The sequence below is a fragment of the Ochotona princeps genome, chromosome 14 (genome assembly GCF_030435755.1).
Source record: "Ochotona princeps isolate mOchPri1 chromosome 14, mOchPri1.hap1, whole genome shotgun sequence".
NCBI lineage: Eukaryota > Metazoa > Chordata > Mammalia > Lagomorpha > Ochotonidae > Ochotona > Ochotona princeps.
Genome location: NC_080845.1, coordinates 19,858,120 through 19,882,214, shown reverse-complemented (window position 1 = coordinate 19,882,214; position 24,095 = coordinate 19,858,120). Strand labels below are relative to the sequence as shown.

At 45.4% G+C, this 24,095-nt stretch overlaps 1 protein-coding gene across 1 annotated transcript in view; it reads left to right on the top strand.

The window, feature by feature from the left end:
• Nucleotides 1-5,507: 5,507 nt before the first annotated feature.
• The window catches only part of PALM2AKAP2 (PALM2 and AKAP2 fusion), a 303,091-nt gene continuing 284,503 nt past the window's right edge, over nt 5,508-24,095 (top strand). The window contains 1 exon segment of the mRNA XM_058672156.1: nt 5,508-5,828. Within this exon segment, the coding sequence (XP_058528139.1) occupies nt 5,784-5,828 (45 nt within the window). The 5' untranslated portion in view covers nt 5,508-5,783.

The following is a 24,095-nucleotide window of genomic DNA, read 5'->3' as shown; positions in this document are numbered from 1 at the left end:
TTAATGAGATATCACATATTTTATAATCACATCACAACTAAGGAAACTGCATTTCTGATGGAATATAACACTTGTTGAAGGTATCTCAGCAAGGCAAATGTAGCATGATCTCTAACCACCCAACTATAATTCCTGTACACTGTTCATACCACCTAGAGTCCCAGCAGCTCGCCAAATTCACCCATGCTTCCAAAGCTAACCAAGGGAAAAGACATCCATTACACTCAAATACTAATATTCATGTTTAACCAGATTTTAATTACTCATTTCCTAATACCTAGAGATTTTAGACAACATATAGCTTAAGTGACATCAGCTTACTTTATTTCCCACACTGGTGCTCTACTGTCTAACTTTTTTCTCTGTCTTCTTGCACCATGGGATACCCCCTCCAAGGATCTGTCATTTAAATCCCACAGAGAAAAACAGCACAAACTTGAAATTCCAACAACTTTCCCAGAGAACTGACAACCACAGGGGCCAAGAGTACCCAGCACTGTTCTTCGGGCTGTGGCAATCACATATGTTTTAAATGACCATATACTCTCAAAAGTTCCCCAGCAAAAGAGGGCTAATACAAACACAAACATGTTGGAAGACCCAAGCATTCCTTTCAAAATTACTTTTGTGAAAGGAAAGCTTCAGATTTCTGAGGAATATCATGTTCTTAGCTACCACTCAACAAGACTTTAACTTTTAGACATACATGGGCCCTGGCAAGTCATTTCTTGTTTTTCTTTTTCCCTCCAAGGGAGAGGGCTGTGATCATTTGTGATTCCCAAAGGCTTATGTCCGAAAACAGGTTTTGAAATTGGTATTAATGAAACAGCTATTTTGCATATCTTGCATTCTGAAATCTATTCGTTTAGTGCTTTGCAATGTAGAATGTATCAGAAAAGCCATTAAGCCATCTGGATGGTGCTGATGCAACACAATTTAGTGTTCCAGCAAGAACTAGTGATTTGTTATAGATATCTTGCACCATTGTAATGTAGTGCTCCTGGTTTTAAATGTTTGGAGGACGAATAGTCTCCAATAAAGTTGTGGCCCTATGCCACATAATTCTGGGCCACAACCTAATGTCTCACATAGAACAGCTACACACTAAAAATGTGTTAAAGAAGTGACACAATTTGGATGATAAGTGTGTGTGTTTATAATGGATTTGATGATTCAAAATGGGAACATTCAGAGATTTGAATGGGAGAAGTGTTGGAAGAGGAGAACATGTTTCTTTAGCTCATGGACCAAGTGTCAGCCACTCATTTCATCAGCCTTTCTGCCTCAAAAAAACAAAAACAAACAAACAAAACAAAACAAAACAAAACAAAACTGGATTCCTGGTTACAGACAGAAGCAGACTGATTTTTAAAAACACAGAATTTCAAGGAGAGAGGGGAATATACACACAAATACGTGCACACAGTGGTGGAGGGGAAAGGGAGAGAGAGAAATTTTGCATCTGCTGGTTCATTTTCCAAATGACTGCAACAGCCAGGGCTAGGCCAGGTTAAAACCAGGAGATAGGAACTCTCTTTGGCTCTCCTATGTGGGTGACAGGAACCCAAGCACTCAGTACCACCCTCTGTTACCTCTCAGGAACATTAGCAAGAAGCTAGATCAGAACATTCACTCTGATAATGGGGTGCCATAGTCAAAGGCTGAAGCTTAATCTACTATGCCACAACTCTGGTTCCCAAAAAGCTTGTAACTGACAGAGGCAGAAAAGAATGGACTGACGTTGTGTTGGATAGTACACAAAATAGATGAACTGTGTAAAGAAAAAGGTTTGTGGCATCCACAAGTCCAAATGTGAGCTATTGGCCTGAAAGCAGTCTCTAAAACACTGTGCCTTCTAAGCTCTTGGCAGGTGCATGTATCTGACTGCCATGCCATACCTCCTGGGGCATCTCAGAGTCATGGAACTGATATTCCCTGGATTTGTGATGGTATGTGATTGCCACTCCCTATGGTCATCACATAGAATCCCCCAAAGATGGGAAGGAGCTTACAAGTTGGGCTGCCCAATGGGTGGTCGGATCCAGTACAGTTCCTAAGTGTACAAACAGCCATCATCTAGAGCAATGAATTTCTTCTCTCCTTTGATTTACTGCCATATCAGTTTTGACAATCCTCAACGCTGAGTAAACACAACCATTGCGGGTCTTAGGCATTTAAAAACTACTAAAGAAGGGCACACACTTGACCATGAATCTCTGGTCTATTCTTGATAAATTTAGTTAGCATAGTGACTCTAAATCCATCCCGAACCCTCCCTTTACCTTGTAGAATGTAATTCTGTACAGTTTTTTGGGACAGTCTGATGTAGACTTCTGCCTAGGAACATAATGTAGCTTTTCTCATTTCCCAGCTCCTTTATATGCTTCAACTCAGAATTGTTTCTAGGCTTCACCCCTTCTTTCCTTCTGCCCCTGTTTCATTCTTCCTTCTTTCCAAGGCTGAGCTGGTCAGCAATGCTAATCTGGACACCCTCTGAGCTAGTGGGAAACATTGCCTAATATCATCTTCCCCTTTGTGTGTTTGACCACACTTCTAATGGCTAAATGCTGTCAGCCCTCGGACACGCAAGTTTTGCCTGACCTAAAAACCCCACACCCAGACACTGCTCCCCTTAGGCTGTCTTTCATGCCTCCCCACCTTCATCTCTCATGTCCAAGAATTTCAAAGTTGTTTATGCTCTTGGATGCTTGTTCCCCACATCCTATATGTAATTCAATCCTCGTAAGCACTCTCAGGCTCACCCTCTGGACATGTACTATTGTCCAAGGTTACCCATGGTTTTTGACTGCTAAAGCCAACGGCCTACTAGCTGACTTCTTCCTTCTATGTGACCCTGTCGGAATCCCATTCCCTCCTGGTGTGGCCTCTTCCCTGTCCTTCCGCCTCCCCAGAGACTCTCATTGGTCCTCTTTGCTGAGTTTTCTCCTTCTCTTGTTCTATTTCCTCATCTTGGCTCTTCTCGTTTCTTCAGCTGCAACTGTGAAGTGGATCACATCCAGCTTTGTGTCCTCAATTCTGATTCTTCTGATCTGAATTCACATGTTTCTAATGCACCATTTCTAAACTGTTTTCAGGCCCTTCTCCCTACCCCCTCTTTCATTTCTTAAAACAAATTTATTGAGGTTAAAGAGTCATAATAAAAGTTATCACTTTAACCTCTTGAAAGCACGATTTGGTGACCTTAAGTATATTTGGTCATTAAGTATATTTGCATTGTTATATTCCATCCTTTCTTTTTGAATGACAGGGGAAAGACCAGTATTTTTTTTTAAGATTTATTTATTTTGATTGGAAAGGCAGACTCACGTAAGAAAGGAGACACAGAGAGAAAGATCCTCCATCAGCTGGTTCACTCCCCAAGTGGCCACAATGGCCAGAGCTGAGCTCGCTGACCCAAAGCCAGAAGCCAGGAGCTTCTTCCTGGTCTCCTATGTGGATACAGGGTCCCAAAGCTTTGGACCATCCTTTACTACCTTTCTAGGCCACAAGCGGGATGGGAAGTGGAGCATCCGGGACACAAACCAGCACCCATACGCAATATTGGTGGGTACAATGCAAGGATTTAGGTCCTGGATTGCCACGTTGGGGCCCAGAAAGACCAGTTCTTGTTCACTTGTTTGTTAGTAGGGCCTGTCGCACCTCCATGTTGCTGGCCATGTCTGAGGCTTAATGGTTAAGAACTTGGGTTCTGGTGGCAGGCTTTTAATTAGAATGCCTGCATCCCACATTGGAATACTTGGGTTTAATATCCACCTGTGGTGCCTAATTCCAGCTTCCTGTGGGAGGCAGCAGGAATGACTCAAGTAATTGGGTCTCTGCCCCACACAAGGGAGTCCTGCTTTCAGTTTCAAGCTCCTGGTTTTGGCTTGGCCAGCCCTGCACCAGCCACTGTGAGCATCTAGGGGAGTGAACCAGTGGATGGGAGCACTTTCTCTGTCTTCTCTCTCTCCCTCTGGCTCTCAAATAAATACATTTCCCAAGCGAGCACAGGTTGTCTAAATCTGAGTCTAAATCCAGGCTCTGTGACGATGGCCCTACAGCCTCTCCACTGGCTCCTGCCCAAACATCTTTGTGTTTTCAGCTTTTGTTGGGAGCAGAGTCATTCTGAGGAAGTAGTGACAGCTTTGATTATTGGTGAATAACTCTGCACCTCACATAGTTTGTTCTACTGGGGCTGCGGCTGGAAAGCAAGGGAAAATAAAGCATCTGACAGGAAAGATGAGTCTTGGGTAGAAAGCAGAAATTCAGAATGTATGGGGATGCAGGATCTGGCCTTGGCTGGAATTTATGACACTGACAGTTGCACCTACCTCTGTGATGAGAAAGAGGAGAAAGCAATCCACCGGTACCGTGGTCAGGGGCGAGCGTCCATCTGCAGGCAGCAAAGGCTCATCATGCGATGCAAGAAACCTCGGTGACCATGCAGAGGACGATCTTGGGGAATTGAACAAATTTCCCCAGGGAACAAGGTTGACCTGTGTAGCTCCTCAAATGCCTGCTTAAGTCCTGCATTCACAGAGTCACATGGATCTAACGAGGCATATTCTCTTTCCAATATCTATTTCATTTTACACAGGAAAATTGGCTTATGAATGTTGGGAGTTGTAGCAGGTCCCTCCTAAACGTTGAGCCATTTTGTTTGTATTCTGTTTTGCACTGGCTCCTATCCATCACTTACTGTCATTTGATATCCTGTTTTGGTTAGAAAAAAAAATGCATGCCACACAAAAATTTATGTTACGCTTTATCTCATTCATCTCTAATGACACCTCCGTAATGTTAGGGTTATGACCTCCTATTTGTTACCGAAGAGGAAACTGGGCTCCGGAGTGGTTAACTGAGCTGCCCAAGCCTTCACCATTCTCCAGACACCAAGCCCAGACTATCCCAGCACTCAGCAGTATAAACTCTTGGCAATCCTAAGCCACATCTGGCCTCGCCAAAAGGGTGGCTGTCTGGGAACACACCCTGCCCCCAAGCTGACTAAGTGAGGGCCATCTAAAGCACGCGCGGGAGAGGCAGTCTGTCCTTGCTGGAAAGGTCCCCACGTGGAGCCTGAGCATCTGGCGCAAGCTAGAAGGAGCCCAGAACAGTCACAGTCGGTGGCCGCAGCCCTCACGTAAGGACTCCTGCACGGGCCCTGCCTTCTGCCAGATGCACCTCCATGAGCATCTGCTGGGGGGTGGGGTGGGGAGGGGAGGGGAGCGCCACCTATTTCAGCTCGGGCTGCAGCTAGCGCCTAGTCCTCCTGGGCGCGCCAACCGTTCTCTGCGCCCCAGGTGCTCATTCGCACACGTGTAGCTTGGTGGTTCCGCGCCTTGGCGACGGGACGCGGAGGCTGCCCCGGCGACTCCTGTCAGCCTGGAACCTCGCCGGGCCACCGTGGCCCCCACACCCCAGGGGCGGAGCGAGGCGCGAGACGTCAGGGCGGAGGACGAGCGCGGGGCGAGCGCGCCCTCCTGGCGGCTGCCCGCGCGGCCCACGTCCCCGCCGGCGCGGCCCGCGGCAGAGACCGGGAGATGCAGAGAGCGGCAGCGCTGGGGCGCAGCCAGGCGGCCGGGCGGGCGTGGGCCAGAGGCTGAGCCGGGCAAGCCGGCCGTGCGCGCAGCTTTGCCCGGCGCCGCTCAGCTTTCTCCCGGGTTCTCGCCGAGACCCTCTCTCCCCTCCCTCCCACACCAAGGTGTCCACCAGTTTCCTCAGGAGACTACAGCGCGTTTTGTTTTTTCTCTCCTATTTCCCTTGCCTGTGTGCCCTTCTCCAGGATGGCAGAGGCGGAGCTGCACAAGGAGAGGCTGCAAGCCATCGCCGTAAGTCCACTTTCATTTTATTTTCTTCTTGCTCTATTGTCTGGGGAGGAGGGGGATTCCGGGGGGGCCCTAGGGCGAGGGCATTCCAGCTCAGAAGCCGCAGACGAGTGGCGGGGGTGGTGGTGGAGACCGGCCTTAGCTTTACCGCTGTCTTTTTCATACAAGTGCAGGCTTACCCCCTTAGGGCATGCCCGGGGTTTGGGGAATTGAAGGTGGAAGACACGTTTAGAATGAAGGTGCTTTCTGCTGATTTGGAGGGAAGAGACTACCAGAGAGGCTCGGGCGCCGAGTCCTGTGGTAATATCACCCAGGGCGCAGTAATACATTGGCTTCAACCACTGGGAGCAGATAGCAGAGGATGGTAACCGGAACACCACTGGCTGGATCCCATCCTCTCTGCTAAGTGGAAAACCAGGAGTCGGCTTCTCAGCCAGCCAACCACGCTGTAGGACATCTTCCCAGAAACCAGGAGAGCTGCTTTCCTTTTGTCGTTTTAGATATGGACTGGGGCCCTGGCGCAAGCCACCTCCTGGGAGAGGTCTGAAGACGGCTTACCGCCTCGGGGCCCTGGGACTAAGAGTCCAGAAGAGTTGGCTTTTTCTTCTTTTTTTTAATGAGTGTGAATTTTCTGAAAACCTCACCTCTGTAATCAGAAGGGAGGCAAGTTCTTGTGCACTTTGAAAAAAAAAGTGTACCATGTGCATCTGGGTAAAAGAAAGAACTCGCCCCGTCGGCCTCTGTTGGAGCTGTCTTGCCAAAGTATGGCCAGTGATCCGCAGATGTGGTGTTTTTACTGGAGCCACCACAGCTGGATTATATATTTCCTTTGGGAATGAGGGAATGATTACGGCTGCTCTAGTGAAATAATAACAATTAAAAGAGAAGCCCTGTTAATGTATTGGCATAAAAGAGTCACCAGACATTCTCCCACCTAAATCTTCCCCCTACCCCCAGTCTGGGAGTCCCAAGAAACATGCATTTGTTGGAGAAATAGTGTGTGATATTTTGGAAGCAAAGTCTGTGAAAGTGTTTTCAGGAGCCTCTGGACAGTTTTCACGGGGAAACTGCACACAGGCCCTTCTGTTCTCAGAAGTGTCGGATGGGGTCTCTCTCTGTGGCTCTAAGACCCCCTTTCTCAAGCTCTTCAAATCTGGGGCGTGGCTCTTCAAATCTGTCTCCGGGGCGTGGCTCCTGAGGCAGGAGAGGGGCTGATGGGGCCATGTTGAAGTACCATGGCTTGCTTGGAGGAAGTCCTTGAATAGGGTCGGTGAAACCCAGGGAGAGTGCTTTGTCTTGTCTTTTCCCTTTGCCCCTGCTCTGTGTGTGTGTGTGTGTGTACATCTGATGGTGATTAGAGTTGTTCATAGTCTCCAGCGTGCGTGGTAAGGCAGCATGGCCAGGGTCCTGAACTTGGCAAGAATGGAGATATTCAGTTGCTGGTGCCATGGAGCTGATGGGTGTTTTGTGTGCCCTGGATAATAGGCTGCTGTCGCCACTGAGCAAGCGGCTGCTGCAGGAGACACTGAGTCTCTGCCATGGACGGCTGCCGAGGGTTCCCAACAGTTGTCGTATTTTCTGTCTTTGCATGCCAGCTTTCCTGGATGCCCGCGGGACAGCTGAGCTCCATGAAAGGATTTGCTTACTACACATGGAGCCAGGCACAGGAAGCACTGGGCCACCCATTCAAGTGGGGTTGAGTAATTCCAGATCTTTTAAAAAAGATCTAGAGGGATTTATTTATTTATTTATTTATTCATTCATTCATTCATTCATTTTGGAAGACGCAGAGGTGTATGGGAAAGACAAGCATGAACCCTCACTTGCACTATTCAGTTGTGGGATTGAGTTTGTGTTGTGGGCCTGGGGAGCTGCCAAGGACCCATATGCACAGGTCAACATCTGTGAAGTGTATGTTGTTACTGTGTTGACATACATGCACATGTTAGTGGATGTGCTGGTATCTGTGGATGTATTCAAGAATGTGTAGGCTGTCATCCATGCAGATGTTCTATCAGTCACATCCTTTGTGTGTTTGTATGATTGTGTGTGTATGAAAGAGAAAGAGGGAGAGACAGGTAAGAGATGGTGGTGACTTGTCAAGTAAAGGACTTGATGTCATGCCTTAGCCTATTGTACACTCTAAACATTCTGTGTTCCGAGGAGCCTGTCCCCAGACCTGGCACCCCTGGAACTCCTTGTAGATGAGGAGAGCCAGAGTCATTACGGCTTCACCCACTTGGGTTTTTCTTCCAGTGGGTGTGGCCTGTTGCTGTCTGTAGTCTGGTGTTCGGTTTCCTCATCTGTCCAGTGGGCTTGTGAGCTCCACATGATGGGCTGGTTGTTAGATTCCTTGTCACAGAGGTGAAGCACTTACACACAGTTGCCATCAGATGGTGCTGAGGCAGGGCCCCTCAGTTCTGTCTACACTGCTGCCTTGCCCTGTGGGAGTTAGAAGCAGCGTCTCCAAAGTGGAGAGTGTAAATAGCTTTCTCCTCCTTTCCTTCCAGTCTGACCCAAGGCCAGGAACCTGGCCAGCCTCTGTTCTTCACTCCTTTAGACACGGAGGCAGGAACCATGAGTGGAGAGTTCATTCATCTGCCATTCCACATGTGTTTACACAGTACTCTCTCAGGAAGGGGACTGGCAACACTGCAAAGTCAGAGTTCCAGCCACCAGAGGGACGATCTCTCACCCCGTGCACACTGGGTTTTTGAAAGTTCAGGTGTCCTGTGACCTAAAATATTTGCCACATGATCAACTGTGGGATTTTCGCCGAAGAGGGAATTAAATACTTAGAAACTTCAGGGCAGTAATTGACCCTTCTGGTGGAGTGCAGAGGCTGATGAATGAAAAAGATGGCTTTTGGCCTATCTCCTGCCCAGAGAGGAGCAAGTTTATGTTTGATAACTGTCTGAACTCTCACATGCCTTTTCATTGCCAGGGAGACTCCTAAAGCTATAAATTTAGAATATTTCAAAATGCTTTTACAACAGAATGGAGGTGTACAATATCACAGAGAAAAACAGTAATGATGACCATCAATTGAAAATGGTATAATCAACAAGCACTTGATGTACAGTGCGTAAAGTTGCTTATAGTACAATGGAGGTAATTGACTCAAGTTATTTTTTCCTAACCTAAGGGTGTTTAGAGCCTTCAATTATTTTTCAACAAAAATTGTTCAGAGTCTAAAAGAGAGTGTAAAAAGTACTTAAACAGTTGTTGTGAGGTGTGAGAAGTATATGCAAATGAACATACCTAGGAAACAGGTAAACCCACCTTGAGTTGAAGAAGACTTCCCCCTGAAAATAGACATTTGAACAAGTCCTGAAGGTTGGGGAAAATATAGTGGAAATCATAGCCCTCTCAGTTTTCAGAAGACATTTAGTTGTTTGTCCTTTGTTTATTTATTATTTGTTTGAATCTGGGAGGAAGGAAGGGCCAAAACCACAATGAAGTTATTAGCTGAAGGCACACACACACTAGCAAGTCTGAAATATTTTGAAATTTATGCAGTGTCTCATTTAATCCTAATGACAAGATAATGAATTATTCATATTTTATAGAAGAACAGTTATAGAACCTATCCAGCCTTAGACAGATGCCGTCAAAGCCTGGATTTAAACTTAGAATGCAAACCACTGAAGTTCAGCCTTGGACTACTAACCTGAATAGCAGCCCCTTGTTGGTAGGGGCTTACATATTTCCATGAGCAGCTTGTGCAGGTGGTCCCAGCACCCTCAGGGTGATCCGGTGAGGGACCAGCAGGCTGAATCCATTGCCCTGGAGCAGCAGAGACAAGCCAGAAGTCCACGTCCCTGAGTTCAGGCATGGAAGTACTCAGCATAAATGCTTAACCAAGTAAGTCACATTTTGGGAGAAGAAGCTGTTGCGTCTCAGTGGAAACTGACTTTGGAGGATGGGGTTGTTATGACTGCAGTGAGAGGAAGATAGCTGTCCTTGGGCATGGGTGAAAATACAGTGTTACAGAAGTCTTCTTGTACAAAGGACTGGAGAATTGAAAATCCAGGCCTCCATCTGTTTTGTATCTCAGAGACGTAGATGACTCTATATCTGTTTTATTTTTTTAAAAAGATTTATTTATTCTTCATTGAAAAGTCAGATTTATGGTGAGAAGGAAACACAGAGGAAAAAAAAAAGATCTTCCGTCTACTGATTCATTCCCCAAGTGGCCACAATGGTCAGAACTAAGATGATCCAATCTGAAGCCAGGAGCCAGGAACTTTTTCTGGGTCTCCCATGTGGGTACAGGGTCCCAAGGCTTTGGGCCATCCTCTGCTGCTTTCCCAGGCCACAAGCAGGGAGCTGGATAGGAAGTAGAGCAGTAGAGACATGAACTGGAACCCATATGCAGTCCTAGTGGGTGCAAAGTGAGGATTTAGCCACTAGGCTATTGCACAGGACCCATGTCTCTATATCTAAACTACTATGTATTGCTGAGGACTTGTTCACTGAGGCTGAGTCTGCAGGACTACCTAGTGGGCAAGTGACAAACACTTTGGGCCTGCTCACGGCCATTTGTGTCAGAGTGGCTGGACAGCCTTACACAAGTATGGATAAGGGTCACATACCTCTCTAGCCACTTAATTGTCTCCCTGAGTATTTTAGGACGTAAGATTCTTGGGACAAAAAGCAATTGCTTCCCTAAGAAGCAAAGTAGTTATCATTTTAAAGGCAGGCAAGGGGAATTGTGGATTATGATTTGTTAATATTTGAAGGAAAACCAGTTCTCAGTAGGAGGAGATGGGGGGAGTCTGCATTTCTTCATGGCCTTCCCAGTGCCTTGGGGATCAGTGTTGTCATTTCATTGAGCTACTTACATTTTAGCACCGTTCTCTGGGGGCTGTTGATTGACCTGCTTGGCAGTAAGAGTTGGCCATCATGTGAGTGACCTTGGCTGAGACAACAAGCAAACATGAACACATGGAGATAGTGATTCAGAAGGTTGCCAGGGCCTTGTGCTGTTTGATGGGATAGCTACTCACAGGAGCATGGAGCCTGGCATCAGAAAAAGTTGGCTTTAGTCCCGACTTCGCCATTGAGTATCTGGGTGACATCTTTGTCCCTCAGTGTCGTCATCAATAAGATAGATACAGTGATAAGATCCACTTTATGGAACTGTTACAAAGAGTTCTCGTGGGAAAACACCCAGAGTTGGCATATACCAAACACTCTGGCAAGTTTTCTGTTGATAGACGTTAAGAAAATCAGCTCATTCATATTAGGGATAAAAGGGACACAAAAGTGGAAAGACAAATTTTTTAACCTCAACATTTTTTCCAAACTAGGAGATTTGATGTGACCATAGTAACTACTAAGATTTTTTTCAGTAATAAGAACAGGAGTTGCCAACTCAGATGGCTCAAGGGATTGCCATGGAACTTTAGGGAAGGACATGGGCCCAGTGGAAAGTATTAGGAATGAGAGGGCAGATGCCCGATGTCAAAATCTCTCTTTCTCTCTGACCCACTTTTCAAATAAGCAAACAAAAAATAAACCATTTTTTCCTAAAAAAAAAAAAAATACAGCTCATTTGTGCTATGTTGGAATGGCACAAGAGAAGCATTAAATGTAGTTCTTTTAGTTGTGGAATCTTCCATCTAAAAAAATAAATAAATAGTCTCAACTGTTTTATGAACTAAAAAGATTAGTGTGCACAGCACAAGTCCCTTTGGTTAGCATTCTGTGACCTTTAGGTGCAGGTAGTGCCTTGAACTTTACAATGTGCTTTTCCTAAGCATCAACTTATTTGTTTTTCATAAAGATCCTGCAGAGTAGTTCTGCCAGTAGCCCCTAGAGCTTGCCTGGTGTTGCCCAGTCAGGTTGCATTTTCATGAGGCCTTTATGAGTCTAGCATCTAAATGTTTGGATTCCTGGGATGTCCATGCATATTTGCCACTTTGAACATTAAATGAACACTTTCCAATCAGCCCCATTATTCTAACTTAGAATATTCACATCCGGATAGGTGAATGATCATTAATGTAACAGAAAAATGTGGAAGGGAATTGCCACTTTTGTGTGGGAAACCTAATATTACAGAAGGATCTTACGAGATCTATGCAGGTAACTGCTATGCAAATCCAATGTACAGAACTCAACTTCTGTCACCCGGGATATTTGAGATGAGCCTGACCTCTCGTCTGCCTCCAGTAAAAATGACACTGGACTCAGGACATTTGGACAGCTTCCATTGGACATAAGCTTTTATATTTTTTCAGATACTAGTGTAGAACTCTGATTGTCAAATTTGAGCACCTTAGGATCACCTGGGGGGGTGTTCCTTAAAACATATTTCTGACCACATTTCCAGGGTATCTGATTCAGTGGGGACCTGGTAATTGTCTAACAAAACCCCAGGTGACACTGTTCCCAAATGTAAGGGCTATTCCAGAGAACACACTTTGAGAACCAAAATGTGATGCAGTAGAATATCTATGGTAAAGAGATTAGGTCTTGATAAGAGCTACATGCCCATTATGGTATGCTGAGGAGTTTATGGGGTGCTTATACTTGGGGGAGATGAAATAGAATCAATCATTAAATGAGTGAGAACTTTAGTGGTAGCCCAGTCTGAAAGGGATGCAGCTGTCTTCTCCTAGCATGGAGCTAATCAAGGGGAGGTTTTTGTCTTGATAGTTGCTTTATGATGTTGAATAAAGTAAAATTCCCATTTGTTGGTCACTTAGAAGACATCTGTTTGCAAGGTTTGCTTGGGATCGGCTAAGCAAATTGGGAGGATTGTCTGAAAAATGAAAGAGGAACTACAAAATTCCCTTGGGGAGGGCCTAGAGGACAGGCAAGGGGGATTAAGAAGTCTTTTGTGGCCCAGCACAGTAGCGTACTGGCTAAAGTCCTCACCTTGCACGTGCTGGGATCCCATATGGGCAGTGGTTCTAATCCCGAAGGCTCCACTTTCCAACCAGGTCCCTGCTTGTGGCCTGGGAAAGCAGTAGAGGACGGCCCAAAATCTTGGGTCCCTTGTGGGAGACCCGAAAGAGGTTCCTGGCTCTTGGCTTCAGATTTGTGCAGCTCTTGCTATTGTGGCCACTTGGGGAGTGAATCAAAGGATGGAAAATCTTCCTCTCTGTCTCTCCTCTTCTGTGTATCTAACTTTTTAATAAAAATAAAATAGAACTTTAAAAAAAATTAAGAAGCGTTTTGGTGAAGAGGTCCAGCTAGTGGCGTAGGAGGCCCTTTCACAGGTTGGTACTGTAAGTGGAGAAATCCCACAATAGATCAGCAAAGCAGGCCTTAGAGCACCTTCTCTGGCCTTTGGCTGCACTTACAACATGTGGCTGCTTCTCATACCAATAACTCTAATAAGATGCTGGGATGAGCAGCATTGTTAGTGACGGTTGGTGATTCTCAATGGCACATCTGAAAGTTTATTTAGAATGTCAGGCAGGTTTCCTTCCTATTTGTAGCATGCATTGCATGAGCCAACCCTTCGTTTTTGGAAGAACACAACCTCCTAGGGTCTCTTAGATTTTTCTTTATACATATGGCACTGGAAGAAGTCAAAGACACAGCAGTCAGATGGTAGCTGATGGGATGGTGGAGGAAAAGTCTTTTTGGAGTCCTCTGGGTTGGGGATAGGCCACAGCTGAAGTCTATTTCTGACAGTAGAGGCTGGCGTGGGCTGGCACAGGTGAGTTTACGTACCTGGGGTTAATTATTATCTCAGTATTTTGCATTAGTCTCAGGTTGGATTTGAATGTTCAAAAGGAGATAATCAAATGCATACTGAATGAAAGAGAAGACAGGAAGGCAGAGGCAGAGCTGTAACCTGTTGACCATTATACTGAGCATAGGTTTAACATCCTTGGGTTGCTCTTTGATCCAATCAATGTTTCTATAACTTCTATGCGCTTGGATGGAAGAAAGCAACAGAGAAGTTGGACCAGTCTCTGTTGTTACAGAGGCTGGGGGGGGGGGGGGGGCGGGGTTGGGAAGCAGCTTGAGCCCTAAAAGCTGCAGAGCTGGATAAGTGCCACACCTCAGAGCTCATTGGCCCATCCGCCCCCTTCCCCTTGACAGCCCATTTGGTACCCTGAGGGCTGTTAGGGTCCAGGCCTTGCACACTACCAGATAACTTCAAGGCATTTTTCAGACCTGCTCTGACTGTTTTTGCTTTAAAACAAAGTAAAAAGCAGCATTTTTACTGATTTACTTACTATTCTAGGTGGGTGGGATTTGTCCCGCCTTGCACCCCCCAACACACACTAAATTATAACCAGTCATCTAAGTATTCACTTTATTTTTAAATCCAGGACTGAAACTTTAAACTTTGAGGGTTACCAAGAAAAAAAATGTAATTCTTAGGAGAAAAACATCTGCTGGAGAACTTAACCCTTTGAGGGACAGGCAGGGGATTTCTCTCTGTGAGTTTGAGTGCTGATGTTGACAACTTGGAGGCCCATAAATACCAGATGGAGCTTCAGGGTTTGGGCAGCTGTGCTGGGGTGTGTGTGTGTGTGTGTGTTCTACAGGTGGCAGAGCCAGGCCAGGGTGCCTCCACCTGAGTGGCTTGGGATCCATCCAGTGACCTCTCCGAGCCTTCTGATTTGTCCTAAGCAGTACGTTTCTACCCCTGACTTGTCCCTTTGAGCTGGTGGCACCTACCTCCACTAATGGGGTGAGAATTGCTTTCAGAATGTCCTTGTCCCTATGGCACTGTAAGACATATGTGAAAATGGAAACACCCCTGGCTCAGAAAGCAAACGCAGCTCGTCTGGGTAAGCAGAAACCCCCATCGGTAGGGTATGCACCTGTCTTCTGGGTGGAGGGCAGGCAGCTTTGCTCATAAAGTCTGGACACATGTGTGCACATTCAGTGCTGTCTGTCAGTGCTAACTCCCGGCAGAGAGAGTTAACAACAGACAGGCAATGTTTGGTGGGCAAGTCCCAGAGATTGGCTTGTAGAATATGCTAATCCCGCTAACTGCTGGAAATAAAGCTTAAGAAATTCTTCTTCAGACTGGAGTTAGGAGGGTGGAGGGCAGACCAGTCCAGATTCCGATAGAAGCAGAATGGAGAGAGAGTGCTGGCTCTTATGGTGTCGACAAGAGGAGGGAAGAGGATGGTGATTCTGTTGCTCAATTCTCCACCTTTCCCTTCCTTCCCACCATCTCTCTCTGTCCTGGAACATCCCTACTCTTGCCTCTCTGTGGATCAGGCTCTCCATCCCCATTAAGCTTGGGTCTACAAACATCTGGAAGCAGCCTGACTGTGTAGTGGGGAGCCCTTTTCCAATCCTCTTCTAGGCAGAGGAGGTCATCTCTGCCGTAGGAAACAGGACACCCTTAGGTTCTGAAAACAGAGTAAAAGATGGTACTTGCATCCCAGAGCTGCTTTGAAAGGGTAGCAAAACAGGTCAGCTGGTTGCTGAGATCATCTATAAGACACCCTACACATAACCACCTAATTTAGGGTCAAGACCTCAGGTGTACACAGGTGCCAGGTAGACCTGGCTGAGCCCTTGAGACTGGGGAGACCAGGGAGGAGAGGTTTCTGAAGGGGGGCAAATAGCACTCACTTCCATCTGATTGGTGGGAATACAAGCCTGGGATTTTCTGCTTTTCCAAGAGATCCTGGAAATTTGAATTTTCAAGGAAGTCTGTTGATGTTTAAATGTTCACAACGATTTAAACAGTGTGTGGGCCAAAGCAAACACACTGAGATTTTAGCATGGTGTGGGCTGGATTCCTTTTCCTTTTCAAGCCCTGCCTCCTTCACACCCCTTCTCCCTGCAACCCCCCACCCTGGCTACCAGTTCTTTGTATGTGCCTCTCGCAGCATATTTTGTTTAACTGTAGTATGTGGGTGTAAAGTTGGGGGGTGTTGCAGTTTGAAGCTAGGAGATGCATAGATATGGTTAGCTGTGTCGAGCAGATTGGTGAGATGGGCCTGCCAAAAGCTTCTACCTGTCAGAACTGTAAAGACCTTCTGGAATCTGGACCCTTGTAAGAAAAACATAGTCTCAAGTCAGAGTCAGGGCTGCTTCTCCAGTCCATTCCTAACCTTGTGTGCTGGATGAAGTTATGAGTTCTCTGTACGAAGTAAAAAAAAAAAAAAATACAGGTATTTTAAAAAATTAATTATAGAGTGAAACTGACTTTTTAATTTCAACACATATCTAGATTTGTGCAGGTCCTAGCCCAATCAGAAAGTTCTGTCACCCCTGAACTCTTCTAGGCAGCAGTTTAATTAACTCTGCCAAAAACTAGGATGTAAATGGGTGGTTGGACACATCTGGTGCCCTGACTCTGAGAACTGAAAGATTTACGTAGTGATAGAAAAGGTTGACCAGTTGACCACAACAAGGTTCCCAGCCTGTGGTGGAGCACTGTTGCATTGTGAGCTCCCAGGTCCCTAATACACACATCCCCTTTGCTTCTCCCCAGCTAATACCTTCTGCTTCAGCCTGGCTCAGCTCGTCCCTCTCCCCTATGAGGGTTTCACAGTTAGCAACTAAAAATGTAGGACACTGTCTTATTCCATTTTCTTTCTTTCTATTGCCATATTGAATATCAGACTAGAGAATCAGAGAAATTTATGTAGGTGAAGAAATTTATGTAGGCCAGCTGGGAAATGCTGGCCTCTGGTGAGGGCCTTCTGCCAGCATCACAACATGGCGGAGAAGATCCCGTGGTGAGATAGCAAGAGTTGGTTTGGTCTTTCTTGCATTATTTTAAAACCATGGATGTCATCATGGGCCCCCCACTCTCATGCTCTTATCTAAGTCTAATGACTTCCCAGTGGCCATGCCCTGGGATTAAGTTCTCAACTTTGCAGCAGATAAACCCTCAGAGCACAGTAGATGCCAAGTGACTGCATGGGACATACTTACACACAAATTGTCATTTATCTTAAATTCACATTTAACTAGGTTTTTAAATTTTCTCTGCCCAACCCACCCCCTTCATATCCATGTCACATTTAATGACCAAGTCCAAAATCCACTTCTTCTCGTTTCTATAGTAAGGGTGATGATACACTTTGATTGTCAATAACAACACATCTTGAAGGATAGTAGGGCATGTATGGGAAAGGTGAGAGTTTTTCCTGAATACATACATGTGTGTTTAAGAAATGCTCTGTGACCAACTGTTCTGTCCTTTCTTGTTTACTGGATGACTATAGGAAAACAATTGGATTTCAGAAATTAATTTATTTCCCAACATACCTTGCTTCTCTGGTCCAACCCTTAAATAACATAAAACTGCACAAACAAGCAGGTTGTTCATACTGGGAGAATTTAAAAATAACATGGAAATGTGAACCTTCAGCAAGTCATAGCTCTTACACTGCACTTAGCAAGATGGAAGTATGTGATGTGCAGGGAGTGGCCACAGTGGCCACCGCCAGATCACTCCCAGCCTGGATACTTGGGTGAAGAATGATGTGATGGTTAATGGGTATGTCTTATGTGCTTATTTTTTCATTTGTTTCACAGCTCAGTGGGATTTCAAAGTCATTGTGAGGCTGGAAAATCTGTAGAAGATAGCTGCTTTAAAATTGAGAATGAATACAAATCACAATTTTTGGTTGAAACCAAAAGTCAGCAAACAATAGTCAATGTGCCAAAGCTGGCCCATGGCTAGGGTGCATTAGAACTGTGAACATTGCTTGGACTTGTGAACAATGCATTGTTAAATGGTTTTAAAAAGAATTTCATGACAAGGGAAAATTATATGGAATTCAAATTGTCATGAATTTTTTCATAGCATCTATGACGTTTTTGAACAAGTCATTTACTATCAGAAAGCATGACAGAGAGAGAGGAGGAGACACACACAGAGGTCTGCTACCTGCTGGCTCACTTCCCAATGCCTACAAGAGCCAGGACTGTGCGAGACTGATACTAGGAGCCCAGAATGCCATCCAAGTCTCCCATGAGGATGACAGGGACTCAAATACTTAGACTATCATCTGCTGTATTCTAGGCACATTGCCAGTAAGCTGGGTTTGCAGTTCAGTGTAGCCAGGACTTGAATTGGCACACCAATATGGGATGCAGGCATCCACAGTGGCAGCTTACACCCCCACCATAAATAAAATTTTGTTAAAACACAGCCATTCAGATTCATGTATGTTTGACATACAGCTGAGCTACATTATCCTCAAAGAGTTGAGTCACTGTAGCAGATCCCAGATGACCCACAAAGGCTAAAATGCTATCCTGTGACCATTGACAGCGAACGTTTGCTGTGCCCGTGCCAGACATCAGACCTTCTCTGCGTGTGTGAGTTATTTGTGACTGTGGCTCCAAGACTCTTTAGCTGAAGAAATAACTGTTGTCTTGGCACTGGCAGCTCAGAACAATGAAGCATCTTGGGCTTCTTGCTGTTTTCTGGGCTTCTATTTACTGGGGAGCTGGCATGTATGTTTTGTTAATATAGAATTTTCTCACTGTATGCTCCCTATCTAAGCCAACTATGTGTTGTTTTCTTTTGAAACATCAGAAAATCTGATTTCTTCAAGTTAATGGCTTGGATCATTAATAAGTTAGTAGATTTAAAAACAGGTGTGCCCCATCCCCTCTCCTCTTATTGACAGGGTCTGGGAGTAGAAGGAGAAAGGAAGCACTGCAGGTTTTTCAGATGAATTATTTTTTATTCTCTGAAATTTCTCAGAACCTTTACTCTCCTCTCCCAGGGAACTTTAAGGGCAAAGTGTCAGCCTGGGGGTCAGAGGACAAACAGCCACATCCCCCAAGTTTGAACAGGGAGCCTCTGGGGAGTGGTTTCTGTCTAGCTGCCCTTACCACTTGCTAATCCTCGACTGAGGGTCCCACCTGGACTTGGCAAAGAAAATGATCATCAGGTAAAAGTTTCTGATGGCCAGCTGTAGCGAGGGCCATCCTGGGCCTCTCTGATCATCAAGTACTTGTTTTCTGCCACTTTCCATGTTTCATTCCAAAGAAACAAATGTGGAGATGGGTGTGCCTGGAAGTTTCCCAAAGGGACTTTGGTGCCTCTGCAAATATTTTCAAATTGCCCAAGGTTTTGGGAGATGGTGGAACCATAATTGTGAAATCAGGTTAAAAAATTAGGACTGCAGTACTTGTCCCAGCCATGTGAGCACAAAGGAGAGATCAGAGTGCTGGGTCCCCACAGTTGCTCCCTCTGCAGGCAGATGACTCATGCTTTTCTGGTGACACACGCTCAGCCCTGACCTTCTCTGTCAGGCTACTTCAGAGCAGCTGCTTGGGGAAGGGAAGCTAACTTTGTAGAATTACTTGTCTCAGTTGTGGCACTAGAAACATTTTGGATTGGGTGATTTTTTGCAGTGGGGACTGAGTTGTGCATTGTTAGATGTACAGTGACATCCTGGTCCCTCGTCTAATACATGCCTATAGCCTTAGGCATTGTCAGATATCTTTCCTTGAAAACCCCAATGTCATATGCGTTTATTACCTGACTAGTGTATTTTCTATACTTCTGCCATTAGGAACTCATTCCTTTGAATTTCAGAGGCTCCTCCACTCCCCTAGCAATCTCCCAGGAGAATACAGATTTCTCAAAAAGGATAAAGCCCCAAGCCTAGGAAGGCAGATAGTTTTCATGTGTCATGTCAACTATGACAGATAGGGGGTGCCCCTGTATAGTGCTTCCTTGGGAAGATCTTTAATGTTGCTTTCTTGTGTGTTCTGGTGGGGGTGGGAGGGACAGCATGGGAGAAGAGTGGCCTTCTGTGGGTGGGAGATGAGGGCATTGTCCCACATGTGTAAAGAGCCTTCTTCCCTAACATCTCTGCAAAGAGTCGTAGCCTGGCATTGGGTCCATTCACATGGCGCCCCTGTTACCTTGTGTATTTGTGAGCTTTTTCCTAGTGGGTACTAGAAGGGTTGGGGAAAAGACTTCTGTTCCGAAGCAGATGGCAGACGCAATGACAGAGATGCTGGGGTCTGTGGATTGGAAAGAAGGGTAAGAGAATAAAAGAGAACCAGAGATCACAAAAGAACTTCAAAAAAGTTCTGTGGCACACAAAATAAGTGTATTTGAGTGCAAAAATTTGAAATTATCATGTCATTCTCTTCATGATACACATTCCACACAGTTTTCATAGATCTCTTCTATGCATGGATTTCAAAAATTCTTTGCATTAAAATAAACTTACCTCTCGATTCTGTATTGCCATACACATGCTGTTTTCCCTTGGTGATTTCCTGTCTCTCTGTTTGACTTAATTCTAAGCCTTTTGAAGGCAATGCACTATATTTCTCATTGTCTATTCACTGCCTGCCACACAAGGTGGTTTCCACAGTGTCACAGCTAGTTTACGGACTGAGTAGAATTTTTAATCTGTTCATTGCCTTAGATCCCTTGGCCCTCTTAATGGAGCTCATAGATCCATTTTCATTATGATACTTAAGTGGTTGGAATAAAGTGTATAAGATGAAAAAGATAACCAATTATACTGAAATGTAATCTGTGAAGTATTAGAAAATTGTGATAGATAACATGTGTCTTTTCCTTACTAGATAAAAATCTAGTGGCAATTCTAATATATACTCAGATGATTGTTTCACATATGTGGCACTGTTACGTGATGCGAAAGTATTTCTGACTTATTCATGACAAGTCACAGGTTCTCATGTTATTGCTGTGTACTTGTGCTTATATTTATCACCACAGGTAGTGCTAAATTTCAGTTAGCAGCTAGTGAAAATAACCTTGAACTGAATGTCCTGAATTCTGGTTTATCTTGATCTTCCTGAATTCATTCATTCATTCATTCTTCTGCTGTTGCTACTGTTTCTTCTTTTAATGCGTGTGATGGGGCTGGCATTTGGGCACTGGTGAAGCCACTGCCCGTGATGGTGGGTCCCATATTTGAGTTCTGGTTCAAGTCTTGGCTTCTCTGCTTGCCTTCCTGCTCACTAGTAACACATCTAGGGAGGCAGTGGATGATGGTCCAGCTGCTTGTTGGGAGATCCAGGTGGAGTTTCAGCTCCTGGTTTCAGCCTGGTCCAGCTGTGGCTATTGCAACCATATGGGAAGTAGACCAGAACGGGAAACTCTCTCCATGTCTCTCTATCTCCCCGTTTCTTCACTCTGCCTTTCCAATAAATAAAATAACTTTCCATTAAAAAATAAATAAGTGATCGTGTTTTTTTTTTAAGAAATAGAGATGCCAGAAGTAGCTTCCATCTACTGGTTCACTCTTTTCCCCAAATGCTGTCATGTTGGGAATGGGCCAGGTCTGTAGCTGGAAACTGGAAATTCAACCCAAGTCTCCCATGTGGGTGGCAGAAATCCAATTACTTGGGTCATCTCTGCTGTCTCCCAGGGTCTGTATTGCCCAAAATCTGCCTTTCCTGGACCCAAGTACTCTGGTGTAAGACAAGGGTATCTTAACTGTTGGACTAAACATCCGTCCACACTGAAATCTTTCTTAACCAAGTTTCTGTCTTAATGGCACGTTCCTTTTCAGTTCCTAAAACAACCAGGACCACTTTTTTGGGCCACTTCACCAGCAATCTTCTCTAGGTTCCTTCATTCACATTCTCTTCCCATCTTCCAACTGGATTGTGTATTAACTTCCCACTCAGCCTAGCAAGGAAAGAGATGCGTTGGCTCCAGTTTCTGAGCTAAAAGAGGAGAGCAAGCCATTGACACATCACAGGTGCCCACTGAATGAAACAGCTAGTTCAAGGGCCAGTGTTATGGTGTAGCTTGTCTTGTGGTGGCAGTGGTCTGTAACACCAACATGCCATACAGGTACTGGTTCAAGTCCTAGCTGTTTCACTTCTGACCCAAGTTCTTGCTAATGTGCCTGGAAAAGCAGCAGAAGATGTCCCAAGTTCTTGGGCCACTGTACCCACAAGGGAGACCCAGATGAAGCTCCTGGCTCGTGATTTCTGCCAGGTCTAGCCTGTATACTGTGGCCATTCAGAAAGTGAACCACTGGGTGGAAGATATCTTATTCTCTCTCTCTTTCTCTCTCTGTCAGTGTCTTGCCTGCTCGCTCTCTCTCTCTCTCTCTTGCTCTCTCTCTCTCTCTCTGTAACTCTTTCAAATAAATAAAATAAATGTTAAAAAAAACAGATGCTTTCCCAGTGCCACTCACCAGTGAAAATAAATAAAACATTCTTCATGGGACCACAGCTATGGCAAGTTTACAGAACTCCTTCACTTTTGCATCTCATGTGAGTGTCCCTCAGCAAGACAAGTGCTATTTTCCTGGGAGACAACAGAAGCTCAGTGAAGGGATTTGTTCCAGATCATGCAGGGCTGTGGCTGAACCCAACTGCCTGTATACCCTTTCTCTCTCCACTGCTTCCGTCTGCCTGCCTTGCCATCCTTCCTTGTCCCTGTGGGTCCCAATTGTGCAATCCACGCGGGCTAAATCTCAAAGCCTTCTGACCCCTCGCACTGCCTCAGGGACCAATCCTGTCCCTGCCCTGCCCTCTGTAGCAGGGCAAAAGGTAACCTGGGCCCACAGAATCTCGCCAAGGCATGAGTATTCTCTGTTCCAGCCTAATGTTTATGCCAAAGAAGTTATCTGAGCAAAGTTACAATGTTTGCAGTGGAGCTGAGTAGGGTTAGGAGCCAACATGAAGTCTGGTGTGGCTGGAACCTACTGGGAAATAAGGCTGAGACAATAGGAAATGCTGGGTCATTGGAGACATGTGTGTGCCCAGTGAGGGCTGAGACTCTGTTCACAGGATATGAGTAGCTCCCGCAGCCCTATGGTTTGCAGAGGCTGCCAGTTTGGCAGAACAGAGGCAGTGTGGGACTGGGAATTGTACCGGCTCCCTGTGTGCTCCATCATCGTGGCCAATGCTGGAACATTCTGAAAGGTTTCTGGGGTGACTGTCCATTCTTCTCAGGCAAAGGTCACCTTCAGCTTTTGTAGCCATCTAAATCCTTCTCTTTGTATGGAAGCCCAGGGTAGTGTGCTCCCCAGCATCAGCTGAAGGCCTCAGCCTGTGGAGAACCAGTGTTAAGGCTGGGATGTGGAGGCTATTTCTAGACAATGTGACATCCTGTTCAACTTTCAGAAGCGCCTGGGAATAAAGGGGTGACTCAATCCTGGAGCTTATTTTTAGGAAAAGCTAAAAATTTGTATTGGAGTCACTCAGATTCCCCACTGCCAACCAGGGCAGAGTCTGAACCTGCTGGAGAGGTAACTGGGCAGAATTCCTGCATTTATCATCAGCCATTGATCACCCAGTGTCTTCTCCATGCCAATACCATGCTTGTAGATTTGAGGAGAGGATGAAAATCGGCTTAAACATACCTCTGGACCAGAGGAGCATGATTATGTTAGAGACTGAAAACCAAATGTTCTTGAGAGCTCTAACTATGGACCAGGCACTTAATGTGCACTACAGGTTATGGTGTTTTACAAACATCAGCTCATTTAATGGAAACATCAACATTGTGTTAGGGGTCTTGTGATCCCAGTTTTAATAAATGAGAAGGTTCATTTAAGAAGGTTCAACACTGGTGCTAGACTAAGTCCCTGAGACCAGATTTCAACTCGATTCTCTTTCCAAAGCCCATGCAAGTGACACCTTCAGGCTTGGCAGATAGATGGCTCATGGGCTGTCACCCGTTGACTTAGTATCTCATTCCCTGATGGGGGAATTATTTCCTGCTCATCTCAGATAGGGCTGCAGGATCCTTCTCAACACAGTGTTCCAGATAGTTTATGCTGCCTGCTGAGCAACAGTAGTACTTGATGTAAAGCCTATCATCTTAGTTTTGTCTTTCACTGTGTTTGCTCATGATAAAAATCTTGAAATTGCCAGTTTTTTTCCTTGTTCATGTGTACAGATTTGCTTGTAATGATCTATTTTCTAAATCATGATTAGAAATGAAACCTTTAAATACAATGTCTTTTTACAGTGAGTAAACGTCCTTTTTATAGGAAAGCCTAACCATCGTGGAGGAGAAAACACTTCTGAACCCAAAGCCTGGATGCAGACAACTAGCGTGGTGTCAAGTGTCTACAGTAATGAGTTGGAGACCCAGGGCTGAGGGATGTGGGGAGAGGGTAAAGACAGGGGAAGACCCCAGGGAGCTCAGGCTAGGTGTAGTGGTGCAGCTTTCAAGTGACCTGGTTTGATTAATTACAGCAGGATGATGAGGAGGGGCTATGTGAGTGATGAGCAGACTATGAAAACAAGAAGATAGGAAAAGCATGTGCAGCTCCAACTGCTGCGAACAGTGTCAGCTCAGGGCCAGCAGCTGACACTGATGAAGACATCCACATCTCGTTTTGGAGTGCCTGG